The 15,904-nt window shown below is 37.6% G+C and overlaps 1 protein-coding gene across 2 annotated transcripts in view; it reads right to left on the reverse strand.

Moving 5' to 3' along the window:
• MLLT3 (MLLT3 super elongation complex subunit) overlaps positions 1 to 15,904 on the reverse strand; it is a 281,686-nt gene that overhangs the window by 23,743 nt on the left and 242,039 nt on the right. For both annotated transcript variants that reach the window (XM_003928129.4, XM_039475174.2), the window contains exons 6-7: positions 3,875 to 3,950; positions 1,999 to 2,128 (exon numbers count right to left, since the gene is read on the reverse strand). In XM_003928129.4, coding sequence (XP_003928178.2) covers positions 1,999 to 2,128; positions 3,875 to 3,950 — 206 coding nt within the window. The remainder of the gene's footprint in view (positions 1 to 1,998; positions 2,129 to 3,874; positions 3,951 to 15,904) is intronic.

Below are 15,904 nucleotides of genomic sequence, written 5' to 3' on the forward strand. Positions count from 1 at the left end.
ATTTTTAATTCATGACTTTAAAATATCTTCATCAGTTTTAATTTTATTATTTTGCTATTAGCCTTGCTTTCTTAGTACCTGATATTAATATCCGAGTTTTGTTTTCATTTTGAATAAATTTATTTGAAGTGTTCTTTAAAAAAGATAACTACAGTGACATCTTTTAAAAATTAAACAAGTAAAGGCAATAAACATCACCTCCTCCCCATTTTTTCTTTTCAGAAGAAAATGGAACTTTCTTTTATCCAGAATAGGAGCGATTTCTTTATTTGACTGTGCTGAATGTAGTCTTCCCTCAGTGTTTGCTCCCCCTCTCTGGTTATATAGCACCTAATGTGATATGCTTCTCAGAAACAGAAACTGTTTTAGAAATCAGGATAGCTTTTCTTTCACTCTGAATAGGCAATCACATTCTAGCTCTCTAACATTCAGAGAGACAAGATACAAGATAGGAAATGAAAAAGGATACCCTGGGACATCCTTTTAGCAAAAACTGATAGAACTTGTTTTTCGTAACTAAATTACATTAATGAAGTGTTCAGTTGAAGCGCTGTTTTGAAACACTTCTTGAGTGAAGTGGAAGGCTGAGTATTTAAACTGATTAAACAGTTGAGACTTCACAAGTGCAGTGAAGATCAAATGTTACACTGGCGCCGTCATGCTAACACAGCGCATGTCAGGCAGGGAACAAGAAAAGCAGCCCCAACAATGTCTATCTCCATCAAATGACTCACAAACCTGCATGATGACCACATCAACTCAGGGATTGGAGCAGTAAGTAGGTGGGCAAAAGCTAATCAGAGAATATCCAGGTCTTCTAAATAACAATGTGGAAAATCATCTAAATAGGTCATACATTTTCATTAACTAAATTTGAGAGCAGCCAGTGGTCAGGATTTTGGTTGATATAAGTAAGTTACTTTAAGTTTCAGTTCATTTTCAGGTCTTTTTTCCCCTGCCAGTTTCCTTTTTTATCAGACAAAAGACTTCTAAAGGGAATGTTATAAGCCAATGTCATAATAAAGAGGTTATGTTCTCCGATTTAAAAGGAATGCTGACAGCGAAGTTTGAGAGACAAGGAGAGAAAGAGGTGTTAAATACGACCGTAAGAAACCGTCTTGAATAGACGGAGACTTTAGGAAATCGTCATTGAGATATCTGTTAGGCCACATACCCTAAGGAGGCTCTTTTCAGAGAACACCAAAGTATAGGCAATTAGGAAACATATGTTCTCCCCAGTTTGGGTTAAGATTGCATTTTCTTAAATCTCAGGGTCTTCTACATAGTAACGGATAACAGGAAAAGATTTAATGCAATATATTATAAATGTAATTGGATTTTAAGTTCAAGTAGATTTGTATTTTTTCCACCCAAGACAAATTAAAGTGAGCATGCCTATTTGTTTTCCTCATGATAAAGAAATAAAATCCTCAGGGCAATTTCAATTTGACTATTAATTATAAGTGACATGAATTACCATCTTATAATGTGGAATTATGCCTCAGAGCATTAAAGCTACTTAAGGCACCTAATTGTCAGCACACTTAAAAGGAATTTATTTTCTGGAAAACACACAGGTGATCCTAGTTTTAATTAGGTCACACACGTAATTCACTAGAGCCAATTATCTATTTCTAACTACAAACAGCAAACACATTTCTTCCAATTCTGAGACCATCTCCAGCAGTAGATCTACACAAACTCTTCCAATGAAAACAGATTTTAGTTCAATGGTCAGTCCCGCCACTTGGCATCCAAGGAAGGGCTTCTAATATGACTTTTTCCTATAAAATTTTTAGAGGAAAAGCCTCTTTCTGAGAAAAAGGGGAAATGGTTCCTTGTAAAGCCAATGTAGGCAAGCCAAGGTGCCCCAGGATCAAACAAATGTGACCATCTACCGCCGTTTTTGGTGTTTCACACCTTCACTGTGATTATACCAGTAGGCTAGTGCGAGTCTGATTTCATCACAGGCAACCTCTTTCCTTCCCAGACACTCACCTGCGACTTCGGCTGCCTCCTCTATTTACAGGTCTCTCCATTTCAGAGTCATTGTCATTATCCTCCACTTCGTCTGATTCGTCCTCATTGTCATCGGAATGCAGATCTTTCATGATAGACCTTAAAGGACCTGAGTAATGACAGTGAACCACAGGCTATCAAACATACACTCAAACACACTCAGCCATTTTAGAAAGAGGGGAATGCCTACTAGCCTGAACATTGGTTAACAATAATCATCATATATATTTATACAATTTACAAGGCAAATTTGGGATAGTTTCTAAAACTCAATCTCTGCCAAAACACTACTGTTTTCATAATAGATTCCCAAACTGTTCATTGAAGAATCTCTATTTTCTAGGAAAATTTTTCTGTGTACTTTTCTTCCCTAAGAAAAATTATACCTAAAAAGAAAAAGAAAGATCTATTAGTATGTTTTGTTAGGTTAATCCATGTATTGAAAAGTTGAGATTAATAAATCACTGTGGCTGTAACTTGTTCTTGGCAATGCAGCCTTTGTGTGGTAGTTTTTGATCTATTAAGGTTTAGCTGTTCCTTTTATTTCAAGGTCAATTTCAGGTCAAGCAAGCATTTCGGTCAAGTTCAGATTATAAAGTATTTCAATTCCATGGTGTAATATCCTACCTCTGATCTTCATATTGATCTTGGACACAAGGTCTTAACGCAGCAATGTTAAGCAGCCAATTTTCATTTCACTTTTTAAGAAATTGCTGGCAAAATACCAGCTTGTGTAAAGATAAATAAGATCACGTAATAAATCAGGTACCCAGAAAAATCAAGATAGTATCCAGTATCAGATAGGAAAAAGAAAAAAAAAATCAAAGTCGAATTTTATTCTAGGGCAGGACAGAGAGGAAAACACACACAAACACAAACTCATTCGTGTGGCTTATTTCCACTTTACTAGTCTAAATGTGAAGAAAAATAGATCATTTTAATTTTAACAGAAGAGGCTATAAAGACAATGAAGAAAGAGAGGCACTTTCATTCTGGATTGGACCATTCTTAAAGTCTAATCTATGACAGAGATATGTGAGATATTACTATCTTGACTCTCTACAATCTCTCTGTCTGCAAAATCCAAATTTTTCTGCTTTTGTAGTGGGTTTATTTCTTTGGAAGTGAGTGAAACAAGACGTCTGAATAGCCAAAATGGTCACTGTCTTTTATTTGATTTTTTCCTGGAGCTTAGCCTTAGTTCAAACACACATAACAATTTAATCCTTTTCAAAACATTCAAGGCCATCCGGAATTCAGTGCGGTCAATGAAAAAGGCAATGTTCAATACTACGTGAAAACACAAATTCTACTTTGATATCTACGCATTTTTCATGTAAAAACAGTACACATTTGAAGATTTTCCACATACACAAAAATGGAAAATATGATTAAATATTCTAGTTTAAATTTCTTTATTCTGAGTTCAAGTTAACACTTGACCATGAGTAGAGAAAAACAAAAGCTAGCCAATTAGCATTTCCTTAAGAAAGACTATTAATATGTAGGAAAAAAATGCAGGAGGAAAATCGAAAACCTATTCCCCTATGTCAAAGCTTTTTAAATACAGCTTTTGCTATTGTACTTCCTTTGGGAACTCCCTGGAATGGGCTGTGTCTATAACCCTTTGGCAGCAATGAGAATCTGATGGCAGGGACTGGAGAAAGGGAAATTTCCAGAGCCTTGCTTCATACATCAGAACAATACTCAATTGTATTCCTAAGGGAAATAAATATAACTGCATAAAAGCCAACTTATGATTCAAATAATAAAACAGTAGAAGATAGGTGATATATCAACCCATTAAGATGTTTTATGAGAAAAGCATCTCCTAGTTTGCAGGAGATGTTGATACCTTGTTGCCTGGTCTGAGATGGTGTGAAGCTGGAGCTGGAGCTGGAGCTGGAGCTGGCAGGACTGGGTTGTTCAGACTTTAAAGAAGAAAGAGGCACCATCAATAAATGTACAGGACACCACACATCTAAAGTTGAAAACAGTATCGTTGCTCAAAGCAGCCTCTTCAAAAACGATGATGAATTTCATTATGTCAAAGTACTAACACAGGAGAGTCATGTTATCTTTTGTTGTCCCTACCTTATTTTTATTACATGCAGAAACAAGTATAAAAACTCAGGAATGAAGAGATAAACACCTGGGTGTTACATGAGAAAAGGGCCTGGCTTTGATTTCGCTCCTATGTTTACTGCTATACAGGTATCTCTCTTTTTTTAAATCATACTTTAAGTTTTGGGATACATGTGCAGAACGTGCAGGTTTGTTATGTAGGTGTATACATGTGCCACGGTGGTTTGCAGCATCCATGAACCTGTCACCTACATTGGGTATTTTTCCTAATGCTATCTCTCCCCAACCCCTATCCCCCAACAGGCCCCAGTGTGTAATGTTCTCCTCCTGTGTCCACGTGTTCTCATTGTTCAACTCCCTCTTATGAGTGAGAACATGTGGTATTCGGCTTGGTGTTAGTTTGCTGAGAATCATGGTTTTCAGCTTCATCCGTGTCCCTGAAAAGGACATGAATTCATCCTTTTTTATGGTTGCATAGTATTCCATGGCGTATGTGCTACATTTTCTTTATCCGGTCTATCATTGATGGGCATTTGGGTTAGTTCCAAGTCTTTGCTATTGTGAACAGTGCTGCAATAAACATATGTGTGCATGTGTCTTTATAACAGAATGATTTATAATCCTTTGGATATTTATCCGGTAATGGGATTGCTGGGTCAAATGGTATTTCTGGTTCTAGATCCCTGAGGAATCACCACACTGTCTTCCACATGGTTGAACTAATTTACACTTCCACCAACAGTGCAAAGTGTTCCTATTTCTCCACATCCTTTTCAGCATCTGTTGTTTCCTGACTTATGATCACCATTTTAACTGGTATGTGATGGTATCTCATTGTGGTTTTGATTTGCATTTCAAAAGAAAAAAATTCTACAGTCAACAAACATATGAAAAAAAAAGCTCATCATCACTGGTCATTAGAGAAACACAGGTCTCTTTCTAAGAGATACCTTGATTACCCTTTCTATACTGTTTGATCGACTCAACTGGTTAAAGCACAGTAGCAATGTGGCTAAGGTTACTCATTCAATCACATTATGAGCCAGTTAATTTCACTGTGGTCCAAGGCCATGACCCAACCCTAATCCTTTTGATCCACAGTTCACAAATGGAGGCCAATATTCACAACAATACCCAGACAGGTCCAAATGAATCAAGGGAAAATGCTGCCATTCTTTTTTTTTTTTTTTTTTTTTTTTTTTTTGTAAATTCTCTTTAATTCTACATCCTATTAGAGGCCGGGAAAGAGTGTCACACACATACCCTAACCTCTTACTCTCTCTGAATTCTCCTTATCCTTTAATACCTAGAAAGTTCCACATTCTCTTTGACCCACCCAACTCAGTTCTCTACCTTCTCCAAAACCACTGAAATACAGCAGAAGTATCCTCTGTTTTCTTGCTAGAGGTACGACAGTATTGCACTGCCTCTGATGTGTCTTTTCTCCCCATATACTCTGTAGACTGCCAGCACTTGAGAAATTAGGGGTCTGTCTTGTGCTTCTCGTAATCCTCGTACTCAGCAAAATGCATTGCATACGAGAGGCAATTTTTATCTGTGACTAAAGGCAGCACATTAGCCCCTGTATTCCACCTTCTGCCACAGTTTTTTGAAAGATTCTATGGCAGGTAAAGACAGGCAAAGCAGATAGACAGGTGTAAGTGTGCAAAGACACCGATCATACCAACACACTTGAATATTACATATTTAAGGCAAATTTATTTCAAGATAACTTGGTAATGCTCTTATAACCAAATTTATCTCCATCCTATTTTTAATATGCTCATGGTCTTAATTTGAGAAATATTTGGGGTTTCCTATGTATAGGACAAATCTTTTGACTTCAAAGTGACCAAATCAGAGGACAAGGAAGAATGCAACCAGAAATCACTAAATGAGGATGAAAATCTCAGTATATATTTGTCTCTCACCACTAATTTTTTTCATCTCCCCTTCCAGCACTGAATTTTCACCCCCTTCTTCCAAGGTAGTACCAAGCTCTACCAACTTGGACACAAGGAAACACTTTCAGACATTCCTAATGCACAATTCACATCCTCAGCCTGAATGGGAAAGCAGGTGTCAGCAATCTACCACTCATTCTGCAGGAAAAGAGCCAGGCAGGATCTCTAATGAGCAGCAGGCGGCCTCCCAACCCTTCAGCACTGCAAGATTTACTTGAGTATTGTAACACAATGTCTTACACATTGCTGTTTGCGGGCCACAAAGAAAAGTTGGTTTACAAGTACAAATGCTCTGTGAGGTATTCTTCATTTCTGTTGAGTGGCTCTTCTACTGCTGAGCCCCAATGGTGAGCTACACAAATGAAAGGGCATTCAGTTGGCATTTATGTGCACTGCCCAGCTGTAAAACATTTCTCCCAGGGTTTGCAGAGTATTCCTCTTCCTCTCCAAGTTGCTCCTTTCAGCCATGAAGAGTGCCTGCAAATGATACTATTTTGATAGCTTGGGAAACCATCTGAGAGCCAAAAAGGAGGTTTCTTACAGTGAGCCGAGAGAGCCCTAATTCCTCATCTTGCCTGGCTCGTTCACACTGCACTGGACTTAAAGGAGCCACTCTGCCAGAGCTATTTGCTGAGAGTGACATTAGCTAGGATGACAAGAGAAAATGGTGGCCATCTCTCCAACTATCCCACATGAAACATGACTCCTCTGTCTCAAGCATCATGTCAATTCCAGAACCAAACCAGGAGGCAGCCTTCCTTTAGCTTCTTACCCATAAACAAGGTTAGTAATTCCACAGTTGCTGATCATCAAAAAACTGACCAATAGTAAGAAACATAACACAACAGGAAAAAGGGCTTTTTATTCGTCATTTCAGATTAACACATTGCTTCTGCCACAAAGTATTTGAGAAGGTTTACAACAAAAGACATTAATTCTATAAGGACATTAAAATGAAAGTTTAAAGTAAAAGAGCTGGATAAAGAAGGATAAAATGCTGAAGAGTGGGCAACAAAGCAATGTCCTGAAAGCTTTTAGTAGTCAGGACAGAACAAGCATTTGCAGGCGATGGGACCTTTAAAATGATCTAAGGCAGTGCATCTCACGCTTTCATGGACAACAGAAGCCCAGTGGGCCGGGCTCGGTGTCTCAGGCCTGTAATCCCAAGGTGGGTGGATCACAAACAAGGTCAGGTGTTCGAGACCAGCCGATATAGTGAAACCCCATCTCTACTAAAAATACAACAAATAGACAGGCGTGGTAGCGGGTGCCTGTATCCCAGCTACTTGGGAGGCTGAGGCAGGAGAATCGCTTGAACCTGGGAGGTGGAGGTTGTAGTGAGCTGAGATCGTGCCACTGCACTACAGCCCGGGTGACAGTGCAAGACTCTGTCTCAAAAACAAACAAAAGCCATGGGAGGACTTGTTAAACACAGCCTGATGCTCCACCCAGGAGTTCCGGATTCAGTAGGTCGAGGGACACGGGTGAGTGGAACAGGAGCCTGAAATTTATACAAGATCACAGGTAATGATGACATTGCAGGTCCAGGGACCAGCCACACTGGAGAGAACCACTGATCGAGGACCCAGAGACTGATAATCACAGATATTCAGAATTCGCTGGGAGCAGCCTATATACGAGGAGATTCTGATTTAATAGGTTGATAGTGGAGATCCAGGCAATTTATTAAAAAGCTTACACAAGCGATTCTGATGAAAACTACAAGATGAGGCCACTGATTCTTTATTAGTCTGCCTTTCTTCGCTAAACACACACAAAAAAACACACAATTTTCAAAGAATTTTAAATTTAAGAAAGCATCATAGTAAATTCAACATGAGAAACATTAGAAAAAAAATGGACTTATCCAGAGGCAGCCTGAAAGAACACAACTGCCACTCAATGAAAACATTTATGAAGCATGTACAACCATGGTGTGGTGAAGACACCTTAAACAAACTTAACTCGCCTAGTACAGAATTCACCTGCATGTTAACTGCTCAAAAAGCCACTCTGCGGCTAGAGGAAGCTGCTAGTCTTACATTTCATCAAGTTCAACCAACAGACGTGTAGTTCACTGTGAGTTACGTATTTTATTTTTTAAACATCTTATTTATCCTCCAAAAACAACCAAGGATGGTTATATAAACTAAAGAAGGTTACTTGCTTTACACACAAAAAAATTAATCATCAACAGGGCTAGATGAAGATCTTCACAGGGCTTAAGGATTGCCATGCTGTACTACTCTCCTTTCCCCACCCTATTCCCTAGGAAACATTTTAAATATGTGCTGGTGTCTGTGTGCATGTGAGGGCATGCACATGTGTAAATGCTAAACCAAAATTGAAGAAAAGTCCAATGAGGTTCTGATTTTTTCCCCTTGCTCACTAATATAACACTTGTTTTTCAAATATCAAAATTCTCCTCCCCCCAAAAATGTTTTACTTCTTCTTGCTGATCCTCTAACCACACACTGACCTGACCTACTGGGAAATGAAACACTATGCATGAAGTTTCTTTAAATGGTATGTATGCTCCACAGTGATAAAAGTGCAGGCATCCTCTGTTTCCTCTTACCACTTTGCCAACAACATGTGCTCACTCCGTGTCTCTCCAGCACATACTGGAAATTCTTGCAACACTACAAATTTTTGCATTATTATTCTATCTGTTATGGTGATCTGAGATCAGTGATCTTTGATGCTACTATTTTAATGGCTTTGGGGCACCACAAACCACACCCATGTAAGACAGCAAAATAAATGTTGTGTGTGTCTCACTGCTCCACAAACCTGTCAATCCCCATCCTGCTCCTCCTTGGGCCTCCCTGTTCCCTGAGATACAATAATATTGAAATTAGGCCAATAAATAATCCTACAATAGCCTCTAAATGTTCAAATGAAAGGAAGAGTCATATATTCATGGAGTTTTGCTCTTGTCGTCCAGGCTGGAATGCACTGGCACAATCTCAACTCACTGCAACCTCTGCCTTCCAGGTTCAAGTGATTCTCCTGCCTCAGCCTCCTAAGGCACTGGGATCATAGGTGTGCGCCACCATGCCAAGCTAATTTTTGTATTTTTGGTAGCGATGGCATTTTTCCATGTTAGCCAGGCTGGTTTCAAACTCCTGACTTCAGGTGACCTACCCACCTCGGCCTCCCAAAGTGCACGGATGACAGGCATAAGCCACCACACCCGGCCACATCTCTCACTTTAAATCAAAGCTACAAATGATTAGGCTTAGTGAAAAAGGCATGTCAAGAGGTGATAGGCTAAAAGCTAGGCCTCTGGCACCAAATATTTAGCCAAGTTGTGAATGCAAAGGAAAAGTTCTTGAATTAAAAGTGCTACATCAGTGAACTCACGAATGATAAGAAAGCAAAACAGCCTTACTGTTGATACAGAGAAAGTTGTAGTGGTCTGGATATAAGATCACACCAGCCACAACAGTCCCTTAAACCAAAGCCTAATCCAGAGCAAGAATCCCTAATTCTCTTTAATTTTATAAATTCTGTGAGGTGAGGAAGCTTCAGACGGAAAGTTTGATGCTAGTAGAGGTTGGTTCATGAGGTTTAAGGAAATAAGGCACCTCTGTAACATAAAAGTGCAAGTTGAAGGAGCAAGAGCTGATACAGAAGCTAAAGCAAGTTATCCAGAAGATCTAGCTAACAACATGGATGAAGGTGGCTACCATAAACAGATTTTCTACGCAGATGAAACAGCCTTCTCCTGGAAGAAGATGCCATTTAGAGCTTTCATAGGTAGAGGGAAGTCAAGGCCTGGCTTCAAAGCTTCAAAGGACAAGCTGACACTCTTTTTAGGGGCCAATACAACTGGTAAATTTTGAAGTTAATGCTCATTTGCCATTCTGAAAAGCCTAGGGCCCTTAAGAATTATGCTAAATCTACTCTGCCTTTGCTATAGAAATGGAACAACAAAGCCTGGATGACAGCACATCTGTTTACAGCATGGTTTACTAAATAGTTTGAGCCCACTGTTGAGACCTACTACCCCGAATAAAAGACATGTGTCAAACTATTATTGCTCATTGACAATGTACCTTGTCACTCGAAAGCTCTGAGGGAGATGTACAAGGAAGTTTCATGCCTGCTAACACATTATTCCATAGCTCATGAATCAAGAAGTAATTTCAGCTTTCCAATTTTATTATTTAAGACATACATCTTGTAAGGCTATAGCTGACATAGTGATTCCTCTGAAGGATCTGAGCAAAGTAAATTAAAAAACCTTCTGGAAAAAGGATTCACCATTCTAGATTCCATTATGAACATTCATGATTCACAAGAGGAGATCAAAATATGAACATGACAAGGAGTTTGGAAAAAGCTGAATTCAACTTGCATGGATAACTTTGAAGGGTTCAAGACTTTAGTGGAGGAAGTCACTGCAGATGTGGTGGAAACAGAAAGAGAATTAGAAATGGAGTCTAAAGATGTGATTGCAGTTCTGTAATCTTGTAATATTTGAACGGATGAGAAGTTGTTTCTTACGGATGAGCAAAGAAAGTCGTTTCTTGAGAGGAAATCTACTCCTGGTGAAAATGCTAGGAACACTGTTGAAATGACAATAAAGAATTTTGAATATTATATAAACCGTGTTGATAAAGCAATGGCAGGGTTTGAAAGAATTGAGTCCAATTCTACTGCACTATCAAACAACCTCATGTGCTACCGATAAATCTTTTGTGAAAGGAAGTCAACCCATGCAGCAAACTTCATTGTCTTATTTTCAAAAAATTGACACAGCCACTCATAACTTCAGCACCTCAATAGATCAGTAGTCATCAACATCTAGGCGAGACCTTCTACCAGCAAAAAGACTATGATTAGTTGAAGGCTCAGATAATTGTAAGCATTTTTGGCAACAAGGTATATTTTAATAAGGTAATGTACACTGCCACATTTAATAGACTACAATATAGTATAAATATAACTTTTATAGGCACTGGGAAACCGAAACCTTCACATGACTCATTTTTTTGTGCTATTTGCTTTACTGCAATTGTCTGGAACCTAACCTGTAGTGTCTCGAAGGTATGCCTACATATGCTTAAGTATCTTAATTCTACTGTGTGCTAGTATATTTTTGGGAAGATTGCTTAAACATTAGTTTGCTCATAGAGTGAGGGCACTGAACCTCATATAGAAGTGATTATGTTAAATTGATATAATAAAGTAAAAACACTTAGCACACTGCTGTTCTAATGGTAGCTAATCAACATTTGGTTGCTACTATTATTTACAATAGGCCACCTCCTCTACTGCCTAAAACAAGATATATCTTTACTACTACAACAATGGGCCTACCAGGATTTGCAATGCAATCTTCAACATTAAATGCCTGTGCAAAATCATTTTGCAATGGATTTTCTACAGAGTATTACTTTGTCCAAGACAAGTAAGAAAACCACATATTCACAACTAGAAGTATTTCAAAAGCGAGCACGTGACAAGGTAGATCACAGGAGAAGGCCCGCACAAACTGGCACTGATCCTGTACTGAGAGCATACTTCCTCCACAGTTAACATATGTCACAAGTACTTCTGTCTTTTCTAATGAGCAATATTTATGAACAGAATTCTGGTGACTTGATCTTTAAAGTAATCAAAATAAAGAGGAAGGAGGGAGAATGTTATATACCTTTCTTTAGTGCAAAGGGAAAGAGTAAAGTATAACTAGTTAAATAGAAATTATTTCAGACACATTGCTATACTTTTCATAAATGTATACCTCGCCTGGAAACAGGACACCTATAGCCTGCTATAAACATGATCTCTTCTCTGCACAAATATCCAGAAAGACTGTGCAGGAATACTAATAAAAAAAGAAAACACAAATATAAGACACATTATTTACTTATCTGTTCAATTTTCATCATGGCCAACTGAAGTAGTCGGTTCTTCCCATAGTTCTAGGACTTCCTCCATTAAAAAAAAAATCATCTTACACATTATATAGCTTTTTTGTTTAACAGAAATGCTTAAAAGTTTACCTCATTTAGTTTCTCCTCTGTAAGAACCTAAAAATGATCCACTCAATTTTTATACATTTTTAAAACTAACCTAACAGGCCAGGTGCAGTGGCTAATGCCTGTAACCCCAGCACTTTGGGAGGCCAAGGCATGAAGACTGCCTGAAGCCAGGAGTTCAAGACCAGCCTAGGTAACATAGTGACATCCCCATCTCTACAAAAAATAAAAATATTAGCCAGGCATGGTGGAACATGCCTGTAGTCCCAGCTACTTGGGAGGCTGAGGCAGTAGGATCCCCTAAGCCCAGGAGTTTGAGGCTGCGGTGAGCTACAATTGTACCACTGCACTCCATTTGGGGAGTCTATCTCAAAATAAAAGATATAATATCCATGTCACAAGACGAGAGTCTATCTCAAAATAAAAGATATAATATCCATGCCACACAATTGTGGAGAAATGTTCTCCATCAGATGAGTGAAATCTACCTTACAAAATTCCCATTAATAGGTAAAATATTGAGGCCTAACCCCCAATGCCCCAATGTGTTAGTATTTGGAGATGGGACTTTTGGAAGGTAATTAGGTTTAAAATGAGATCATGAATGCAGGGCTCCCTTAATGGAACTGTTGTCATTGTTAGAACAGACACCAGAAAGCTTGCTTCTTTTCTTTTGTACTGTGTGAGGACACAGAAAGAAGGCAGCCATCTGCCAGCCAGAAGAGAGACCTTACCAGGTTCCTTGTTGGACTACCAGCCTCTAAAACTGTGAGAAATAAATTCCTCTTGCTTAAGGCAACCAGTCTACGGTATTTTGTTATGGCAGCCCAAGCTGGCTAAGATAGCAAGGCACATTTTTTATCATAATTTTTCAGATGATAAAACTGAAACACAGAGTAAGATTAAATGACTGGGGATAGTAATATTTAGGTGAATTAGAACTGGATTTTCTGACTTGTAATCCAGTGTTCTTTGTACTGTAACTATTAACTTTGAAAAAGTGCAATTAATTTAAAGCAGTGTTCTGAACATACTAACACCCTTTTATAACATTAGTGTCAGGGAACAAAGTTTTCTCACTGCAGAAGATGTAAGGAATATCCTCAGTCCCCAAGGGACATCTTGTGATCCACACCCAGAAGCAAACCAGTGGTAAAACAAAACACTTCATCCCAGGGGGGTTAATGTGTCTGATCAATTGCTTCTAACATCTGTACAATCAATATTACAATGAATCCTGACTAGAAACCTCACTAGTTCAATCAGTTTCATAAAGGAAAACACGGAAGTTTCTTCTCTGAACTGCCCTAATCCTCTTGGGACTGGCACTGATTAACAGGGCCAACGAGCACATCAGGCAACAAGGTACAATCATTTGCCTTCAAAGGTGATCTACCCTCTTTTCCTAACTCTTCAATATAAAATCCCTTAATATCCAAGAAGAAAATTACACATTCAATGCTTTAAATAACCTGTTAACAGCTCTTTCTTTCAAAACATAGTGGAACTGGGGAAAGGACACTAGAGAGCAACCTTTATTTCTAGACACCTATTCAAGGCTATCTTATAATGTTATCATATAACAGCAACACTGAATTGAACCACAGAGAAGACTACATCTCTCTTTAGTAGATACTCTCCATTTCTATAATGGCAACTTGAATGAACTTGATGTTAGATTAGAATCACATTTAGCCTCTTGGGTTCTTATGTTATCAGAAGCTATTGTTATACACATCATTTTCTGATAAAAGAGCAAGATCCTATGAATTATCCTCTCGACTGTTAGCAAAACAAGAAATATCCTTATTTCTTTTATATTTTCAACTCACAGATATAAAATCATCATGGATTCCAAGAGAACTGGCTTGTATTGAGGTGCCTGTTTTTTACAATTGCATTTACTTCTTCATCATTATCATTATCTTCACTGTTATTATTAAATGCTGTCATTTGGACTTACCACTACTTGTCTGAGAATTGAAAATCTCATTAGGAAATAAAATGGCCTTGGGGAGCAAGGGTCTATAAATCTTTCCCTAAGACCCTTTTCCACACTTAGGAATGGCTATAATTTTCTTTCAGCTTCCTCCCTTTTAAGCAGAAGAGCCTCAAGTCTTTTATCTCTCATCACCATTTGTACTTTAAAAGCTGCTACTAGAGTAGCCAGAACACGTGCTCTTTCAAAAAATCCAGTTGTTGCAAGATGTGTTCTAAGATCACTGGCTGAAGAATCCCTGTTAAGAGCTTTGAGAATGAGAAATCATCTGAAATCAGACCACTTATAGTCATACTACCTATAAACATAGTAGTATTTTTGAGCAAAGAATACATGTATAGAGGTTGGGTTTCATAACTGGCCTTTTACTACACCACTTAGTTGTAATGCCAGAGACCTATCTTTTAGCTGTTTTTTCTCTTGCTTTCTCTTTTGTGTGTTTTGGGAGTGATGAGTAGAGAAAGAAAAACGTTACAAGTGAGGGAGTTTAAAGCTGTAATTGCTCACAGAAGAGAAATAAGAAGGAAAAAAGTTTCCGGATAGAAGTGCCCCATAATTAATTGTTATTGGAGTTGACCAATGGACAGTAAAACACCACTACTTGTCAGTTTGCAATAAGATCTTGAAATTATTGTCAGAACTATTCAGTTACTTGTGAAATAACCATCCTGTACAGAGCACAAGAAACTTAAGATAGTGCAAAAATCACTGTTGTCTTCTCAACATTTATAACAGCAACACTGAATTGAACACTGATTTGAACAACGTCCTAAAAAGTATATTATATGTGACTATAGGTCTCAGTATTGGATTATAAATATTCAAGTATATTTTGGATTATAAAAAAGTATTAAAGTAAATTAAATAGAATAATTCTGGAAATAAAGGTGACAAATGAAATGAAATAAAACATAGATATATCTGAAGAGATTATTTTGACAAGACATTTAACTACATTTCCTTATTAACTTTAACTTTTTAAAAAAATGAGTTAGTTTAAAATGTTCATAAAGCATTTGAGTGACACCAACATAATCTTTACAGATTTACACAGATGTCAAGAAGTATTAGTTTTAATCTTTGGAGTATCTGACAGAATTTTCCCGATTAAATGTGAAACCTGGATTTACTATCATGGCAGTAGCATTAAGAGTTTATTTTATTTGCTAAGAACTTATATCCATGGTAGTTTGACTTTTAATATAATCAAAATCCACCGGGGAAAATGTGTTGACTTAAGACTACCTCATTTTCACCAGGTCAAAAATGCAACATTTTCTCATTATCAGTTTGTAAAATAAAGATTAATGATGGTTGCAAGGATTATTTCTTTATAAGCCTTATAGCTTCCTCACTAGAATTACAATACTGGAGCTCTTTCCTCTATCTAAATCAAGAAATTCCAAAGTTCTTTAGGCGTGGGTATGCACATATATGTGTACATAGATGTGTGTAGGACAATCCGTAGTAGTAAAAGAAAATAAGATCTCTTTTCATATTTGTCTTTTACTTTTAAATTTTCAATTTTTTGTATGTGTTTTCTTATACATAATATGAAAAGTACAGCATAACTTATTCTTGTACATAGTAACCTCGCTTACTAAAATTTGGAAATGTACATATATTGGGGATCCAGGTTTACAGGGAGAGATGAGTTCTAATACCAACTCTGTAAGTTTTCATTCTGTAATTTACTTCCTCAAATGTATCACATGATTTCAAGTTTTGGAGTGATACATGCTAAATAAACAGGACAGTCTCATTACAATTCACACAGAAACTATCTAGATTTTTGCATTTTACAGTATTTTTGATCAAAATCAAACTAAGAGCTTAAAAGTTTACTT

The sequence above is a fragment of the Saimiri boliviensis genome, chromosome 2, assembly GCF_048565385.1.
Source record: "Saimiri boliviensis isolate mSaiBol1 chromosome 2, mSaiBol1.pri, whole genome shotgun sequence".
NCBI lineage: Eukaryota > Metazoa > Chordata > Mammalia > Primates > Cebidae > Saimiri > Saimiri boliviensis.